The sequence below is a fragment of the Pipistrellus hanaki genome, assembly GCF_964339955.1.
Source record: "Pipistrellus hanaki genome assembly, chromosome: 6".
Classification (NCBI taxonomy): domain Eukaryota; kingdom Metazoa; phylum Chordata; class Mammalia; order Chiroptera; family Vespertilionidae; genus Pipistrellus; species Pipistrellus hanaki.
The window spans coordinates 37,805,010-37,823,633 of record NC_140508.1 but is presented as its reverse complement, the minus strand read 5'-3'; the positions used below and the strand labels follow the sequence as shown (position 1 = coordinate 37,823,633).

Here is an 18,624-nt window from a genome sequence, read left to right as displayed (position 1 = left end):
GCTCCTTCAGCTCTCCATGCCCAGTGCTCACGGCGTTCACGCCAAACCAACCTTGCCGAGCAGAAATGGAGAACCTGAGCTGGAGTCCGCTGTATCAGAGCGGTGGGTCATTTGGTGTTTTAAAAAAATCTGTAGTAACACTAAGCCCCCTAATGGAAAGGCTGCAAGTGGGTTTGGTTATTGAGATTTCAACAAGCTGGGAACTTAAGTTACATTTCTGTGACTGAAGGTAACAATGATCAAAGGCCATGGTATCAGAGATTCTTTATCCCGGCTGAGTGATTTCCAAGCTCGGGGTGTGCAACAGAGTTACCTGGGAGGCTTGTGAAAGATTGTTTCTTACTCAGTAGATCTGAGATAGGGCCCAGGAATGTGCATGTCTAACAATTCCTGGATGATGCTGAGGCTGCTGGTCTCCAAGGACCACACTTGGAGAAGCGCTACCCAAAGGTCTTGCTACTCAAAGTGTCTGCAGAACAGCAACAAGGGTGTCACCTGGGAGTAGTTAGCAGTGCAGACTCTGAACCCCACCCACCACAGACACACTTACCCGAATCTGCTGTGAACAGGATCCCCGGGTGATTCCTATACACATGGAAGGTTGGGGCACATCACTTCACGGCAGTGCTTCCTGGACTTGCCAGGCACAGGGATCGCTTACCCTGTTTAAAATCCAGAGTCCTAGGCTGCTCCTCCGGTGACTTGCATTCAGATGTGGGAGGATCTCAGGGTTCTGATACTAACAAGCCCCTCCAGTGAATATTATAATCGGGTAAACCTGGAGACTCCTGCTCATTTGCCTCAGTTTTGTGTTCCTTGGGTAAGACCAAGCTGTGAAGGCAGAAAAACAAAACAAAAAACCTCTCCCTCCAGGATCATGACAAGGCAGCTGCTTCTGCCCAGGAAACAGGAACTTGGGGAAGGTGGCTCCTTGATGGTCTGTGATGCCGTCAGAGGAAATGGGTGGTTGTGAGAACCACAGAGTCTGCAGATGTGAGCGAGGAGCCCCGAGGACTATCGCGGGCTCAGAGAGCTCCGGGCCTCCTCTGGCCCACTTGTGCTTGGGAGGCTCCCGCAGTCCAGGCTCCCGTCCCATCTCAGGTAACCAGCCACAGGCAGAAACCAGGCTGCCAAAAGCCCTATCGAGGGCCTCTCCCTGAAGGTTCTCCCAGGCCAAGAGGGTGCTGGGTGTCCTAGGACTAAGGATGTTGACAGGCTTCCAGAAGGACCCCCCACAGCCCTAACCTCTCCAGCCAGAGCATGTGTCTCAGCGGAGCCCCCATTCCAAGCCTCGGGTGACAGGAAAACAGTAAGTACGCTTGTTTTGTTTTCCGATGGCTTTGGGCCTGTGGGAAGGATGGGCCCCTCGGAGACTGGAGTGGGCTTTCTAGTTGGGGGAAAGCTCGAGACGGAGGTTTCTACTTAGGGTAAGGGTGGTTTCTAAGGGTTCTGAAGGAACCAAGGCCCCCCTCGTACACCTCTGTCCTCTGGAGAATCACTGTGCCCTCCAGCTTGTCTGCATGCCTCGTCTGGTCCCATCTCCGTTACCAACTTGCTGTGTGACTTTCCAACTTCAGGGAATGAGAGAAGTCGGGATTGTAATCTCTGAAGACACTTTCAACTCTAGTATCGTCGGTTCCTCTCAAAAGGGTGATATTTCTCAACTAACAGAGGGAGCCCAATCCAAACTTACCACTTTTTTTTTGTTTGTTTGTTTTTTTAATATATTTTATTGATTTTTTTACAGAGAGGAAGGGAGAGGGATAGAGAGTTAGAAACATCGATGAGAGAGAAACATCGATCAGCTGCCTCCTGCACACCTCCCACTGGGGATGTGCCCGCAACCAAGGTATATGCCCTTGACCGAATTGAACCTGGGACCCTTGAGTCCGCAGGCCAACACTCTGTCCACTGAGCCAAAGCAGCTAGGGCCAAACTTACCACTCTTGCTGCACCACCGAGAAATTATCCTCGGAAGCACAAACACACCAAGGCAGGAATGGCAGGCCTCGCTCTGCACTGACCAGCTGTGTGACAGTGAGCATGAGTGAGGGTGGGCTCTGTGGTTCCTGATTCTTGTATCTGAGTGGGATTCAAATGCAGGCCTCTCAAAGGATCAGGTGAAATGATGTGAAAACAATTGTGGGCATTGTGCTGATCTTCGCTGCTTTTACTGCGTCCTTCCACCCACTGGCCCAGGTCCCCTAACACACAGTAAGTGTGTCTAATGAATGCTTCTATTATTAATTATTAGGTCCTCTGTTTTGAAAGTTTTGGCCAGCCCCCCTCCTCCTAGGCCTGCCCACCCCGTGGTCTTCATTTTGCCCCCCCTCCCCCAGGCTGCCTGGTCCCACAGGTGGAGGGAGCTAGCAGAGGGTGCTGGGGGCTTCTGCTTCCTCCGGCCCATCCCCCAGCTCCACCTGCTGCGGGAAGAAGTTTCTGGGTTCAGCGCAGTTGGTGCTTGTGGTGACTTTTCTTGCTGAAGGAGGGGGAGAAACCAGCCTTTACTGAGCACCATTCTGTGCCAGGCTCCTCGACTCCCCCATAGCCCTGTGGACTCTGCGTTATCCCTAATCACAGATGAGATGGAAAGGTCGCATGCCCTTTCTGAGGTCACACAGCCCCAGCCTGGGTGGCCTGAATTAATCACTCGTGCCACCTAGGAAAGATGTCCCCTGGGCTTTTCTGCACAGTAAACAGAGTCCGCACCTCATACTCCAGGGGAAAGGCTGGGGAGGGCAGGAATGTTGAAAGCCTGACCTGAAGGGGTGCCTTAGCAGCGAGGGAGTCGGAGACCTGAGGAGGCAGCAGCACCATCTAGGCTGCCGAGGCTTCAGAATCCCAAAGTCAGCAGGAGGTACTTCCTAAGGAGGCCTGCTTTGTCTTAAGAGCGCCTGTCCCATGAGTCCTGACACCCCAGTGGAAGCAGCAGAACCAGGCACTGTCAGCTCCTGTTGATGACACAAGATGGCAGAGCTGAGGGCACATCCCTTGCACATGTAGTTGCAAGGATTTTTACTCTGGACAGGACTGGCCTGTGAGGCCATAGAAGTCAGTCCATGATAGTGACGGACACCTGTCCTCACCCGGGCTTGGTGTTAAGGTTCAAAGGTAAGGGCTGAGCCTGCTCTATCACAAACTGGTGTGATTATGCATCTCTCTGCTGAAAGGAATGAAACCACCACCATTTAACACTTTAAAACAGTGTTTAGAAAAATCAGCATTACCCTAGAAACCTGGGAATTTAAATTATTTTAAGGATAAGGCAGCTGACCAGCCCTAGTCAACTAGCTCATTTGGTTAGAGCCTCATCCCAATAAGCCAAGGTTGCAGGTTCCATCCCGTCGGGGAACATACAAGCACCAACCACTGAATGCACAAATGGGTGGAACAACAAGTCTCTCCTCTCCCTCCTCGTTTTTTTTGTTTGTTGTTGTTTTTTTTTAAGACCCCTGTCCAAAGAACTAATAATTACATTCGTCCATTTAGTTCATATGTATTGACCACCTTCTATGGGCCAAGGGCCTCACAAAATGCTGGGGGAAAACAGGCAAATAAAGAGAGGTCCCATCTTCATTGAGCTGTAGAATAATGGCATCCTGTATAATAAAACCCTAATATGCAAATCGACCGAAAGAATGACTGGTCACTATGAACTGACCACCAGGTTGCAGGCACTCAATGCAGGAACTGCCCCCTGGTGGTCAGTGCACTTGCATAGGGAGAAATGCGGCTCAGCCAGAAGCTGGGCTCATGCAGGAGCCTCTGCGGCAGCACTAAGGAGCAGCGAGCCAAGCTGTAGGGAGCAGCAAGCAGGCGGACAGTAAGGAGCGAGAAGTCCTGCACCGAGAGAGGACAGGCCAGGCTGAGGGACCCTGTACCCCCACCCCCAGTGCACCAGGCCTCTGGTACTAAATAAACAAAAGCTTTAATAAATGAATAAAACAGGGAGGAACACAACAGGGATCCAAGACAGAAAAGGGGAGGCTCTTAGGAGCAGCCTCTGGTGAAGTGACATTCAGGGCAGAGTAACGGAAAAGCAGGCTTTTCACATGTGTGTTATCTCTAGGACCCGTATGTTAAGTATTGTTATCCCCATTTTTCAGATGAGGAAATGGAGGCAGAGAGGAAATGGCTCACACCAATCTTCCAAAGCCTTGCAAGTCATCACTGTGTCACACAGCCTCCTAGTCATCTTACTTTGCCCAGTGTCACCTTAGCTTGCTGTGACTCCAGATTCCCCTTGTCCACTTTTTTGTTATTGTTAATCCTCACTGGAGGATATTTTCCATTGATCTTTTAGAGAGAGTGGAAGGGAGAAGGAAAGACAGAGACATACCGATGGGAGAGAAACACATCAATTGATTGCCTCCTGTCCACACCCCGACCAGGGCCCCAAACCAGGGAGGAGCCTGCAACCAAGGTACATGCCCTTGAACGGAATTGAACCCAGGACCCTTTGGTCCACACGCTATTCAATGAGCCAAACTGGCTAGGACCCCCTTGTCCACTTCTAACCCTAGCCATGGGTTCTGGTATGCCTAGAATGAACTCTGACCTATCATTGTCCCCTATCACCCAAAATATGATCCCAGGTCAGGAAATGGTTCTGAGTGGGCCATCTGAATGAACTGCAAGGGCTAGGGGAATTCAGAGAAAGCTTCCTGGGATAGGGTGGGATTAAGGCAGCCCTGAAGGGGAAATAGGACATTCCAGCCAATGGGAGGGTGCACCACACACACAAAGGCACAGAAACAGAACAGCATGGCTGCAGGGAGAAAAGGGGTCCACTTTGAAGTGACCTTCACAGTCTGGAGCCTGGTCCTGATGGGAGGGAGATTATTTGCAGGCATCAGCAAGGAGGTTAGTAGGACAGAGCCAGGGAGGGAGGGGGCCACACCAGGCCCGGGGCCACAGTTCTGCCCCATCACAGCATCTCTTTCAGATTTCTCTCCACGATGTGCTTCTGAGAGCTCTTCTGAAGAGCAATGGGAAGTCAGCCCAGCAGAGGGAAAACCCTGCCAAGCCCAAGCTCAAGTCCGTCGGTCCAAGACCAGGGCCCTGTACCCATGCAACCAGGTAAGCTACGGGGCCCAGAATAGCCACGTCTTTCCCAGGCACCATCAGGCTGCACAGGGCCTTCCTGACCAGACACTCCAAACAGCTTCAAGTGTCATTGAGTGCCTGCTGTATACCAGGCCCTCCCCGGGAGCCATCCAGGCAGGGCCCTGCTCTGGGAGAGCTTACAGTTTAGCAGTCAGCATTAAACAACCACGTAAAGGAGAACATCTAAGAGAGTGACAGGTGCTAACCAGGCTGGGGGACAGTCCTCCAGGCATTTCCCAAGGCTTCCTTCCTCCTCAACCAATTTATTTGGAGACTGAGCTGGCAACTCTAAGACCAATCCCACTTCTGCAGCTCTCCATAACTGCGCTGTCTGTTACAATATTCTCTAATTGTTTGATGCTATTTAAATTTAAGTTAACATTAATTTAAATGAAATAAAATTAAATATTCAGCTCTTCAAGACACACTAGCTGCATCGTAAGTGCTCAAAGCCAAATATAGCTACTGGCTACCTTAATTGGACAGCAAAATTATAGAACATTTCCATCATCATTTCTATCTATAAAATTCTACTAGGCAATGATGCCCCAAAGCCTCTCCTCTTATCCTGAGAGGTGCTGTGAAATACTTAAAGCGAAATTAGAGCTATGACAATTGGGAAAAAATTGGCATATACAATGAGCATGTTGAACCTATAGCTGTTATTTTCTAAGGTAGTCCTGAATAAAAAATGCTACTTTTTAGGACAATTAGACAATCAAAACAAGTTCTAATATATTTATGTCAAAGCTACTGCCCCTAGTTTGGTTCTCGTTCCCCAAAATAGCCCATACATCCTTTCTCAATGAGGCTGATTTGGGGTTTTGATAATGTATTCATCGGAGTTCTGCAGAGAAACAGAACCACAAAACCAATGAGGTATTGATGTGTGTGTGTGTGTGTGTGTGTGTGTGTGTGTATGTGTGTATGTGTGTGGACACAGAGAGAATTTATTTTAAGAAATTGGTTCATGCCAAAACCAATTTGGCTCAGTGGTAGAGTGTCGGTCTGCGGACTGAAGGGTCCAAGTTTCGATTCCAGTCAAGGACATGTACATTGGTTGCGGACACATCCCTGGGAGGGGGTGTGTGCAGGAGGCAGCTGGTCAATGTTTCTCTCTCATTGGTGTTTCTAGCTCTCTATCTCTCACCCTTCCTCTCTGTAAAAAATCAATAAAATGTATTAAAAAGAAAAAAAAAAAGAAATTGGCTCATGCAATTGAGGGGGCTGGCAAGTTTCAAATTTGTAGGGCAGGCCGACAGGCTGGTGACCCAGGGAAGAGCTGATGCTGCAGAATTCCAGAGTTGAGTCTGGAGGCAGAATTCCCTCTTCCTCAGTGGACCTCAGTCTGTTTTTCTTAACATCTTCAAGTGATTGAAAGAGTCCCATGCTCATTATGGAGGGTAATCTGTTTTATTCAGAGTCTACTGATTTAAAATGTTAATCACATCTAAAAAATAGCTCTATAGGAACATCTAGGCTGGTGTTTGACCAGATATCTGGGGATTGTGGGCTAGCCACATTGAGACATAAAATTAACCATCACAGATAACAGAATTACTCTACACCACATGGCACCTTTAGGAGGAAGGACATGGAAAACACACTTAAACAGAACTAGGAGACGGCAGAACCAAATGTCTGCTTATGAGTGTTGGGCAGGATTCTGTCTGAGTCTGAAAACTCTCTTACAATGTCTGGGGCTTCCTTCCCTCTCCTCAGCCCCTGCCCCCAATATCCTCATCTCCCTAATGCCAGCCTCTCCAGCTACTACAGACACTGAGTCCCAAAGCCCTCGGCCCTGTAGTCACACAGTCTGCACAGAGAGCCTGGGGCCCAGCAGGCCTCTCAGGAAGAGACCTGGAAACCACAGACCCACCGCCACCTCATTTCCTCTGAATCTAGCTGTAGGCAGCAGCCCCAGGGCTGCTCTTGAGTCAAGCCCAGGCTGCTGGGGTAGGGGTGAGGGGTTGGATCTCCCAGGCCCCATGCAGGTGTCCTGCCTTTGGGGGGCCGTGCTCCCTCCTCTGCCAGGGTCCCCAGGAAAAGGGCGGGCCTCTCTCGGCAGGTCTAGTTCTAGTCACAGCAGAAACATGGCTTTTGGGCACCCCGTTCCATGCGTTGTCTGTGCCTCAGACTTACATCCATCCAAAAGCTACGGCTTTTGTGCCAGGCCTTGTGCACGCACAGCCAGGGTTCACAGTAGCAGACAAGACCACAGTCCCTGCCTTCAGGGACAACCAAGACCCAGAGATGGGTGCTTAACCAGCAATCAGTTACTACTCTGTTAGACTGTGTCAACAATGATGTAAGGGACTCTGACCAAGAGTGTCTGCTAAGAGGCTTGTCAGGGAAGGCTTTCGTAAGGAAGGGACATGTCGGGGGGAGTGAAGGGTGCGGGTGAGTCAGCCGGGGGGGGGGGGGGGGGGGACCCAGGGGACAACATATGCAGCTGAGCAGTTCCTAGAGGAGCATGGCCAGGGCTTCCAGAAGCGGGAGGAGCCCTCCCCGGGAACCTGGTTTTGCCCTTATTGCAGGATGCCCTCCACAAGACTTGCTTGCATTGTTTATTCGGGCGTCAGGAATTTCCCTGCTCCATGGCATGTCCAGGCCCTGTGCTGCAGACAGTTCAGAGAAAGAGAACACTCCTATCTGGGGTCACCACAGGGATCTCCACGTGTGTCTGAGAGGACACATAGGAACCAGCCCAGGATGCCTGTGTGAGGGTTGATGGTGGGATCCCAGACTCCTAGATCTCACATCTGGAGGCAGGGCTGGCCAAGAGGGTGACCCTCTCTGTCCCTCCATCCAGAGAGGAGAAAGCCCACAGCCGTGGCCCTGGGCAGTTTCCCGGTAGGAGAGCAGGCAGCGCTGAGACTGGGGGAGCCACTGACCATCCTCTCTGAGTAAGTCATTCCAAGGGCATTGTGTGGGATGATCCTCCCGCGTCCCCCCCTCCCCCCTCAATACCTGAAGATGCACTGATGGGAGAAAGGGCCACTCCCTCTAGGAGCAAAGAACATGGCCTTCGGTGCCGAGCTCCCACTTGGCCCTAATGTTGGGATTTCAGGCAGCGTGACACACCTACAGGGAGAAGCAGTGGGTGGGCAGGCCATACAGGGGCCATCTATTGCCCAGGGGGTACCTGGATTAGTTGGTGCAAGAAAACCTGGGAAACTCAGGTGGGATCCAGCTGGAAGGGCCTGCTGAGAGGGGTCTCCCTCCTTTCTCTCTGCAGAGACGGAGACTGGTGGACGGTGCTGTCAGAGGGCTCGGGCAGAGAGTTCAGCATCCCTAGCATCCATGTGGCCAAAATCTCCCACGGGTGAGTATCCACTCCAGGCCCTGCTTTAGGGGACCTTCTTGCTTTCACTTCCCACAAGTGTAGTCCGTTATGTCCAGTCCTGTGCTGAGCAAAGCTGGGGCCGGGGGAGAATCAGGCCCAGGCTCTGCCCTCAGGAGCAGACAGGCCTGCAAGACTTGGGAGCCCAGAGGAGGTGGTTTGCAGGCCATGGGGTGGGGCTGGTAGAGAATGCTAAGGGGGACTTGCAGGAGATGGAGCAGCCTGAATAAATGTCCTGAGGCAAGAAAACAAGGGCCTCTGGGGAGGGGGTGGAGACACAAGACACAGGGTCTCCACAGAGCACTGCCATCTCTCTGCCAAAAGTGAGTGACAAAAGAAACTGACTCCAGAGCCAATTCTGTGCCTGGAGAGAGGAAGGCAGTGCAGTGCCTTTGGGTGGGACCTATCTGAACAACACGGGGCCAGGAACGTGTCCCCGTGCAAGTGCAAGCTGTGACCTCCACTCCTGAGCTCTGAGAGAGGCAGGGCCGCAGCACGGCATGGCCGTCCTGTTCTGGGCCTCCCGGTGCGTCTGGCTCTGCTGAGAGTATCACAGGGACCCTGGCACATGTGGGCACCGCACAGAACCAGCTCTCAGAGTGTCTGCAAGCCAGGTGAACCCACCGTGCCATGTGTTTTCTGATGTCTGGGCCTTCTGGTTGGAGGTTTTACATCCACAGCATGGCACTAAGTTTAAGCCACTCCCTCTAGAAGCGCCCTTTCCTTGCCACTCCACCCTTTACATCCTCAGTTTTCATAAGACATGACAGTTTTTACAAGTTAACAAGAATGACTCGTTTTATTTACTGTAAGATGAGTCTAAGTTTGCTGCTGGCACCAAGTGGGACACAACTTCTCTCTTTAATTGGAATCGTCTCAACCCTGACTTTGGCTTTGACTGTGGAATTCCACAAAATGACACGGAGACAACATTTTCATCAAACCAGCTTCTGTAGACTTTGCCTGGGGACTTAGGAGGCTGATGGCCTAGGACCAGAAAATTCCTGAACTTCCCACTACAGTTAAGTCCATACAGATATACAGGTGAGGGATGAAGGGAAAAGAGGAAGAAAAATATGGGATCAGAATATTCAAAATCCCAGCGTGGAGAGAGGCATCGGGGAGCAGGGTGGTGGAAGAGCTGGGCTCTGAGAGGCACGTACGGTGACCAGTGGGCTGCAGGATATTTTCCAAAACCTTAGGCATCTTGAACACTTGACTTCCAGCCTGTCTGTCCACAAATCAGCTTCGTTACGAGTTGTATTTCTGTGATAATGAAAAAAGGTTCACCTGCACACCTTTGGCTACAAAGTGAATCTTTAAAATGCCCAAATAAAATATGTAATAAAATTTTAAAACAAAATGCAATGGGCGATTCTTGGGCAGGTGAGTAGCATAGTGATGGAAGGAGACGGGCTGTGGTAGAAGAGAGGCTAGGATCTCCTACTTGCTCCCAGCTCCCTGGGCTCTTGGGAGTGAGATCTCCAGGCAGCAAAGGCTGGGGCTGACCCCAGGAGGTTGTCCTCAGAGACCCCTGGAGCCAGGACCAGGAGGGCAACGCTGGGGGGCCACCCACCCCCAGGCTGACCCCTGTCTGCTTCTTCCCCAGGTGGCTGTACGAGGGCCTGAGCCGGGAGAAAGCTGAGGAATTGCTGTTGCTGCCCGGAAACCCTGGAGGGGCCTTCCTCATTCGGGAGAGCCAGAGCAGGAGAGGTGGGTAAGCCTTCCTGGGGCTTGACTTGGGGGCAGAGGTCAGAGGTGACGTGCAAGGGGCTGGAGTCAGGCAGGCTAGCTGACTGGCTGCCATGAGAGCCCGTTAGCCATTGAGCACGAACCTGCATTTCCAACAGCGCGTCAACAGCCCTCGGGAGGGATCCAACAGCACGTCCTTCCCTGATCAGCAGTGACTTCTCCCTCCCAAGACACCAGGTGTGATCCTATCTCTTAGCAAAAAGTTCACAAGAGAACCAAGTCTCCGTGCTTCGGGAACCAGCCAGTCAGAGCCAGAAATGACCCTCCTTTCCCTGCTGTTCAGATGGGGAAAGAGGCCTAAGGAGGCGTAGGGACCTGTCACATTGCACATTCCTATGAGACTTCTCCCACCTCAAGTACAGGTCCTTTTGCAAACAAAACATGACGTTGATGGAGTCAGTCTCTGATCCCCTTCCTCCCTCTGAGCCGCTGCCCCGAGTCCCTCACAGCAGAGGCAGGGAGGCACGTCGAAGGAGTGGCAGCAGCCACCGTTGTGTTTAGGCCCTCTCAGGGCCCGCAAACCATCCTGTGGGGGTTGTTCTTCCGTTGTACTCATTTTACAGAGAGGAATCTGAGGCTTAGAGGAGAGAAACAATTCGCCTGGGGAGACACAGCTAGGAAGTGCAGAGCTGGGATTCAAACCCAGCCAGAGTTTATTTCACTGTAGACACCCAGGAAAGGCCCACATTGACAATATGGTAGAACTACAAGCACAGTGGTGGGGTAGGGAGGAGATAGTCAGAAGTGAGGACCAGCCTCTTGTTCTTGCCCTAATTAGAAACAACTATGATGGGCTGTCACACATACACACACACACACACACACACACACACACACACACACACACAGGCTTGCTGGGGTCGGGGCTGGGTCCGAATGCAGCAACTGCAAACAGGAAACCACAGCGATGGTGTTGACTTGGGTCAGGGGCTTGTAGACAGGGCCCCGGTGAGCACTGAAAGCCACAGGAAGTGCTTTGTGCTCAGCTCCCGTGCCCACCCTTCTCTGGCCTCGTCAACCCCCAGAGCATACTGACCAGCCCTGTGGTCCCGCTGCTTCTTTCCGAAGAAGGCACATACACCAGGGAAATGTCTGAGAAATACAGGAGAAAGCAGGTAAGGATCCACATTGTGACTGGGGTTGAGGTCAGACTGGACTCTGAGCTTCCCCTCGGCCAACACCACGGGGCAGATCAGGATGCAGCTCTCAGCATCAGAAAAGGAAGAGGCTTGCCAGCTCTGCAAGAGAGGCAAAGGCTTCCCTGGTATTCCCTTGTCATCCCTCATCTGGGCTTCCTTTTGGATAGTTTCTAGGCCAAGAAATCAGTTTCGTTCCGTTGTTATTGAGGGTCTCAAACTGGTTGGGCCTCAGAATCACCTGGTGGGCTTATTAGAACAAAGAACTGGCCCCCACACCCAGCGCTGATTCAGACGGTCCCGGGCAAGGCCTGAGAATTTTCCTCTCCAACACGTTCGCAGGTGACGAGGCTGCTGCTGCTGGCCTGGGGACCACACTTTAAAAACCGCTGACTGCCGAAACCGGTTTGGCTCAGTGGATGGAACTTCGGCCTGTGGACTGAGGGGTCCAAGGTTCGATTCCGGTCGGGGGCGTGTGCCTTGGTTTCGGGCACATCCCTAGTGGGGGGTGTGCAGGAGGCAGCTGGTCAATGTTTCTCTTTCATCGATGTTTCTAGCTCTCTATCCCTCTCTCTTTCTCTCTGTAAAAAATCAATAAAATATATTAAACAAACAAACAAACAAACAAACAAAAAACCGCTGACGTAGGCCTTGGCTGCACTTTGAAATCATCTAGGGGAACTTTATAAACTACCGATTCCTGCACCCACCCCCAGAGTTTCTGATTTAATTGTTCAAGGCTATGGCCTGGGCCCTGGAATCTGTAAAAACTCTCCAGGTAACTTTTTTTTCCTTCTGGTGTGCTGTTTGTTTACTTGTTTTTTGGATTCCACATATTGCATTTGTCTTTACCTGACTTATTTCACTCAGCACAATATCCTCTAGGTCTATCCATGTTGTTGCAAGTGGCAAGATTTCATTGTTTTAAAAATTTTTTTATGGCTGAGTCTTATTTCATTGTATATATGTGCCACTTCTCTATTTACTCATTTATTTGTGGGCACTTAGGTTGCTTCCATATCCTGGCTATTGTAAATAATACTGCAATGAACATATGGATACATGTCTTTTTTACTTATTGCTTTGCCCCCAGGTGATTCTGATGTGCAGGCAGGGTCAAAACCCAGGGCCCTGCAGCCCACTGATGTAGTGGATCTGGACCAGTGCGTGGGATGAAATATAGCAGAAAACTTAAATGTGTATCACTGAGGTTGGGGAAAATATTGCGTCATCAAACCTTTGTTTGTGTCGTTGGTCATAGTGTAAAATTTCATACTGTGGTTTGTGGTCAAAAAAAGTTTGACACCGCAGGTTTAGAGGCCCGAGTGACATCCTAGAACAGTGCTTCTCAGACTTGAGTGTACAGGAACCGTCAGGGGAGCTCCTTGACAGTGCAGACTCTTGAGCCCCACCTCAGACCTACTGAATCAGACTATTGGGCACTGAGACAGAAATCAGCTCCCTTTACCACCCTCCCCTGTCTCAGTTCTTCTTATGTTCTTTTAAGTTTGAAAACACACTTATAATCTAGGCAACCCAGATTTAAGTAATAAGAGACTGTGTGTTTTATGTTTATACTAGTGGCCCAGTGCACGAAATTCATGCACATTAAAAGGGAATTAGAGGAAATTTTTTTTTTTAAATATATTTTATTGATTTCTTACAGAGAGGAGGGGAGAGGGATAGAGAGCTAGAAACGTCGATGAGAGAGAAACATCGACCAGCTGCCTCTTGCACCCCCCCACCGGGGATGTGCCCGCAACCAACATACATGCCCTTGACCGGAATCGAACCCGGGACCCTTCAGTCCGCAGACCGACGCTCTACCACTGAGCCAAACTGGTTTCGGCTAGAGGAAATGTTTTAATATTGTTATTTGCCCTTTCTCTATAATAGAAGTGTCAGAGATGAAAGAAAATTAGTAAAATGTATTTGAAAATCTCCTTCCTGTCAGAGTCTGGGGCACACTGTGGGACGCAGAGTCAAGTCCCCGCCCACCCACACACACCTCAAAGCCAAGTGAGACCCAGACCCGGCTGGCTCCACTCCCATCAAGCCTCACGGCAGGGGGGGGGGGGGGTGCCTCAGGTCCCCCAGCCCCTGCACGAAGGTGTGACAACCATTGCAAATTAGCTCTTTATTATATAGGATGTTGCATCTTGTCATATATAATGGTAGTTAACTATTGACCAAGTGGGTAATATCAGGACCAGCTTCTTTGGCTCGAGGTCCAGATGTACCTTTGGTAAGGCAATTCCGCAGGGGCTTTGAGCCTGTGTGTGGACAGAGGAGGAAGGCCCGTGAGCTTCTAAGAACCCTGCTCAGAGTCTGTAGAGGGAGGGAGAAACCCCCCCCCCCCCCTTTCTTTCTCTAGAGTCCCTCTGGCATGCCTGATTGTGTTCTAGGCCAGGGGGCAGCCATGGCAGGGCCCAAGTCAGGCCCAAAACTTCGGTCTGTATAGGAGCACCGAAGACTTTGTGGAGGTCATAGGACTGTTCCAGAAGTCAGGGCTAGGCCCCAACAGTATCACCCCCTTGTCTTCCTGCTGTCCTACTATGTGTCTGTTCTGTGTTGGACAATATAAAAGTGATCGATTAGCAAGACATGCTTCTTGCTACTGAGGGGCTCACCTCTGTCCATCTCCTGGGAGTCAGGACTGTTAACTCATGGTTCCTGCCCTCAGGCTCAGGCAGTGGAGGGTCCAAGGTTCAGCACCCTCCTCAAGGCTGTCAGCTTCTCAGAATCCTCAGCAGAGGAAGTTTAAAAGGATCCTGCTAGGTCTGCCTCCCACACACAGCTCCTAATCTGACCCCTCTCACCACTGTGAGCCACCTCCACCCCCCACCCTCCCCACTCCTGGCATTGTCATCAGAACACCTGGGAGAACATGGTGCTTGACTGAAGAGGTCTCTGCAGGCCAGGCTGTGACATTGGCTAAGCCTTCTGGAGCGTTCCCAGGGTGAGGACTTTGGTTCTGAGTAGGGGAGTGACATAATCTGATCCCTCAACTGCTGTGAAGAGAGGATTTGGCAGGGGGACAGGTAGAAATGGGAAGCCATGCAGGCTCCATCCGGGTGAGAAGTGGTCTGACTCTGGATGTGGTTTCAATGTAGCCATTAGGGTTTTCTGTCGGGCTGCATGTGAGGTTTGAGAGAATGGCAGCAGTCAAGGATGACTCCAGGGTTAGTAGCTTTTACAGAGAAGAAGAAAGAGGAATAGAGTTAGAAACACTGATGAGAAAAAAAAGAAATGAACCCCACTTTACAGTTATAAAGTTATCTCATATACATCCTCATCTGATGAAAAACTACTAGAAATCTGCATAGTATAATGATTTTACAGTCTTTTCTGTACTCATTTTCAACCATATGCTTTCTTTGCTTAGACAATTTTTTATTTTTAAAAAAATATATTTTATTGATTTATTTTACAGAGAGGAAAGGAGAGGGATAGAGAGCTAAAAACATAGATGTTTCAGCTAGACAGTTTTTTAAATTAAAATTTCTGTTGAGCCAAAACCGGTTTGGCTCAGTGGATAGAGCGTCCACCTGTGGACTGAAAGGTTTGATTCCAGTCAAGGGCATGTACCTTGGTTGCGGGTACATCCCCAATAGAGGGTGTGCAATAGGCAGCTGATCAATGATTCTCTCTCATTGATGTTTCTAACTTTCTATCCCTCTCTCTCTATAAAAAATTAATAAAAAATATATATATTTTAAAAATTTCTGTTGAGACCTATCAAACTGTGCACTTTAAACACATGCATTTTATTATATGTTAATTAGACATCAATAAAGTCGATTTTAAAAATTAAAAAACAAAAACAAAAATGGAAAAATTCTGTCATATGCATGTATATAAGTTAAAGACTAATGAGAAAACCAATATCCAGGTGCGCAATTATCAGCTTAAGAAATTGTACAATCCCTTAGAAGCCCTTTGCATGCTTCACTGTTAACCATTATTGTTTTATTCATAGCTTTACCATATACGTATCTGTATGTAATAGTCTTGACTGCCCTTGACCTTTATATAAATAGAATCATGCTGAATGTACGCTTCTATGACTTCCTGCTTCATTTCATTATTTTTAAGGTTTACCCGTGCTTAAGTGAGTAGTGGCTATTAACTTTTACTGCTCTATAGTCTTAAATTATATAATCCACCATTCTACTGAGTGCCCATGGGCTGTTCACAATTTGGGGCTTTTCCAAACAATGCTATGAATATTGCTCGTGCATTTCTAAGGTAACATTTTGGGATGGAACTGCTGGGTTGAGAGGTAGGTGCATGGTCAGCTCAACCAGTTAATGTCAACTGCTTCCAAAGAGGCTTGTACTAATTCATCTTTTCACCAGCAGGGTAAGAGGTTCCTCTTTCTCCATGTCCCTGCTGATATCTACTGATACATTTTCACATTCTAACTCTTCTGCCCACTCGAGTCTTCCTAACAGCCAACACTTAATGCTCATTGAAACTGTGCCAGGCTCTGTATCCATGATCTCATTTCACAAGAGCCCTATCTATTATGTATTGTCATTTATGACCAAGAGAACAAGACTTTGTACTTTTCTGCCTATTTCTTCTGCCTGGACCCAAGGCTATCCGTCTCTTCTTCCTGGGCAGAGCCAAGTCCCAGCAGGACCTCAGTCCCACCTTGGACTCTTTCCTCCTTAGGCTGTTACTCCTTGTCAGTCCGCCTCAGCCGCCCTGCATCCTGGGACCGGATCAGACACTACAGGATCCAGCGCCTTGACAACGGCTGGCTGTACATCTCGCCGCGCTTCACTTTCCCCTCACTGCAGGCCCTCGTGGACCATTACTCTGGTACGGCCTTTCCTTGCCTCCATGAGAGTAGACTGGGATGTGACTTTTAGGGGTCAGAGAATCCTTAGACACTTTACCTGCTAAAGAATATCCAGACAGATGGAAGAAGGGCCTCCCCTACCCTCATGCCAGTCCCTGTGCCAAGAAACACAGACTGACAGCTGTTATTTATTTTTTTTAAACAAACATATTTTTATTGATTTGAGAGAAAAAGGGAGAGGGAGTGATAGAAACAATAATGAGAATCATTGATAGGCTGCTTCCTGCATGCCCCATTCTGGGGATCAAGCCCACCACCTGGCATCATGTGCCATGACCTGCGATCAAACCGTGACCTCCTGGTTCATAGGCCGACGCTCAATCACTGAGCCACACCAGCCAGGCAAGGCAGTCCTATCTTTATCCTGTGTGTGAGTGTCGGCCACTAACTCATCCACCGCTGTAGTTCTGAGTCAAAGCTCTAGCAGGAAGCACAGTTGTCTCTACAGGAACTAGGCCCAGATCTGTTGCAATTGTGGTATTCAAGTTCTTAGCATTTTCTGGTGCCTGTGCAGTTACAGGCACTGGACGATGTAGAGGGGAGAATAAAACTGGGAAAGCTGATCAGGGGTTTGCTGGAAGGTTATTCATGCAATAGATACTGAGCATTCTGTAGTTTTCTTCCCGAAATATTTTCCTAGCGAGAAACTGGACTCAAAGATGTCCATCAACTTACCCAGAACCACAGTAAAGTATCCCCGAATTACTTTTTTAAAATATACATATTTTATTGATTTTTTACAGAGAGGGAGAGAGATAGAGCTAGAAACATCGATGAGAGAAACATCTATCAGCTGCCCCCTGCACACCAGCCACTAGGGATGTGCCTGCAACCAAGGTACATGCCCTTGACCAGAATCGAACCTGGAACCTTTCAGTCCGCAGACCGAACCTTTCTATCCACTGAGCCAATCCAGTTTCGGCCAGAATGACTTTTGATTGCATCTCAGCCTCTAGGAGACGAACAGCTTGGTACTCTTGCGCTGTAATCCTATTTAGACCATGCCCCAATCTGCCAAGTGTGCAAAGCTGTCGGGTGAGGGTAGTGGTTGTTGGGGAGGAAAGCGGGGCTGGAGTCACCCATGTCAAGGGTCTAGGTCTCTTCCTCAGAGCTGGCGGATGACATCTGCTGCCTCCTCAAGAAGCCCTGTGCCCTGCGGAGAGCTGGCCCAGTTCCTGGCAAGGACATACCTTTACCTGTGACTGTGCAGAGGGCACCCCTCAATTGGAAAGAGCTGGACAGGTGAGAAGAACCCTGGGACATGGAGGCAGAACAAGAGGTAGGCTTTACCCCTGGGAACTCACCACCCAGAATGAACCTGGGGGACCAGATTGAGCTCTTCAGAGGCCAGCCTAGGCTCAGCAGGCGGGTAAGGGGCAGTGACAGAGAGGAAAAAGTGGGCATGCAATGGGCAGCCTGGACATGAAGGTGGCCAGAATGGGAGGAAGGTCAGATAAGGTAAGGTAGAACAAAGAGTACCAGTCCTGAGTGAAGAAGTTAAGCTCTGGTTTGATCTGATAGGAAACAGAGGGCCACTGTGAATTTTTTTTAGCAGGAGTTAAAAACGGGGAACTGGTGAACTGTAGTGAATGCAGGGAATGCAGGGAATGCGGCTCCTGACCCAGCTCTTTTCCTCTCCACAGCTCCCTCCTGTTCTCGGAAGCACCTGCCACCGGGGAGGCGTCTCTCATCAGCGAGGGACTCCGGGAGGCCCTCAGCTCCTACATCAGCCTGACTGATGACATCTCCTTGGACGATGCCAAAGCCCAGAGGCCAAAAGGGGAACCAAGGTTGTAGCACCTAAATACCAAGGTGCTCAGCCTAACTGCGAACCCACAGGCAAGACTGTACTGAGTGTGTGGGGGGGAACAGGGATACAGAGGCACATTCCCGGTCCCACCTCTTACCTTGTTCCTTCCTCTCAGCTCTAAGAAGTCATATACCTCCTCCCAGTGGCATGGCCCTGCCTGCAATCTCTAGTTCAAGGACGGACCAGCTGAGAGCAAGGCCAGGGCCCCAAAGACCTAAACTTTCTCTGGGGTCTAACGTAGTCTGTGCCCAAGTTTGGGAATTCCAGCACATCTTCCTCCCCTGGTAACTATCAGTCCCATTCAAACTTGCTAACCAGTTTCCCAGCCCCACTCAAGGTAAAAACAACCAGTAGCGTCAAGGCAAACACATTTTAAAAAAATTTACAAGGGGCAGGAAAGCAGAAGGAAGAGATGGTACACCAGAGCAACAGAACCTGGACTGTCCGGCTTCCCCCTGACCCTAGAGCAAAGAGGACATCTGACAGAACAAGTCCTGAACTGTCCTCACCAAGCCCCTTCTCTGGACAGTTGTAGCTCTCAGATTTCATTTCATATTTCAACTTATTATTGGGATCTGGCTAAGCCTTACTGGTCTTGCCATCTAGTGGC

General features: G+C 49.8%; 1 protein-coding gene across 1 annotated transcript; it reads left to right on the top strand.

Annotated features, from left to right (window-relative positions):
- The first annotated feature begins 798 nt into the window (after positions 1-798).
- On the top strand, positions 799-18,386 carry SLA2 (Src like adaptor 2). The gene is made up of 9 exons (XM_084888666.1): positions 799-1,309; positions 4,946-5,079; positions 7,919-8,012; positions 8,345-8,431; positions 10,059-10,162; positions 16,015-16,164; positions 17,314-17,446; positions 17,848-18,043; positions 18,130-18,386. The coding sequence occupies exons 2-8, from the start codon at positions 4,989-4,991 to the stop codon at positions 17,999-18,001; spliced, it is 813 nt and encodes a 270-aa protein (XP_084744792.1). The 5' UTR covers positions 799-1,309; positions 4,946-4,988; the 3' UTR covers positions 18,002-18,043; positions 18,130-18,386.
- The last annotated feature ends 238 nt before the right edge of the window (positions 18,387-18,624 follow it).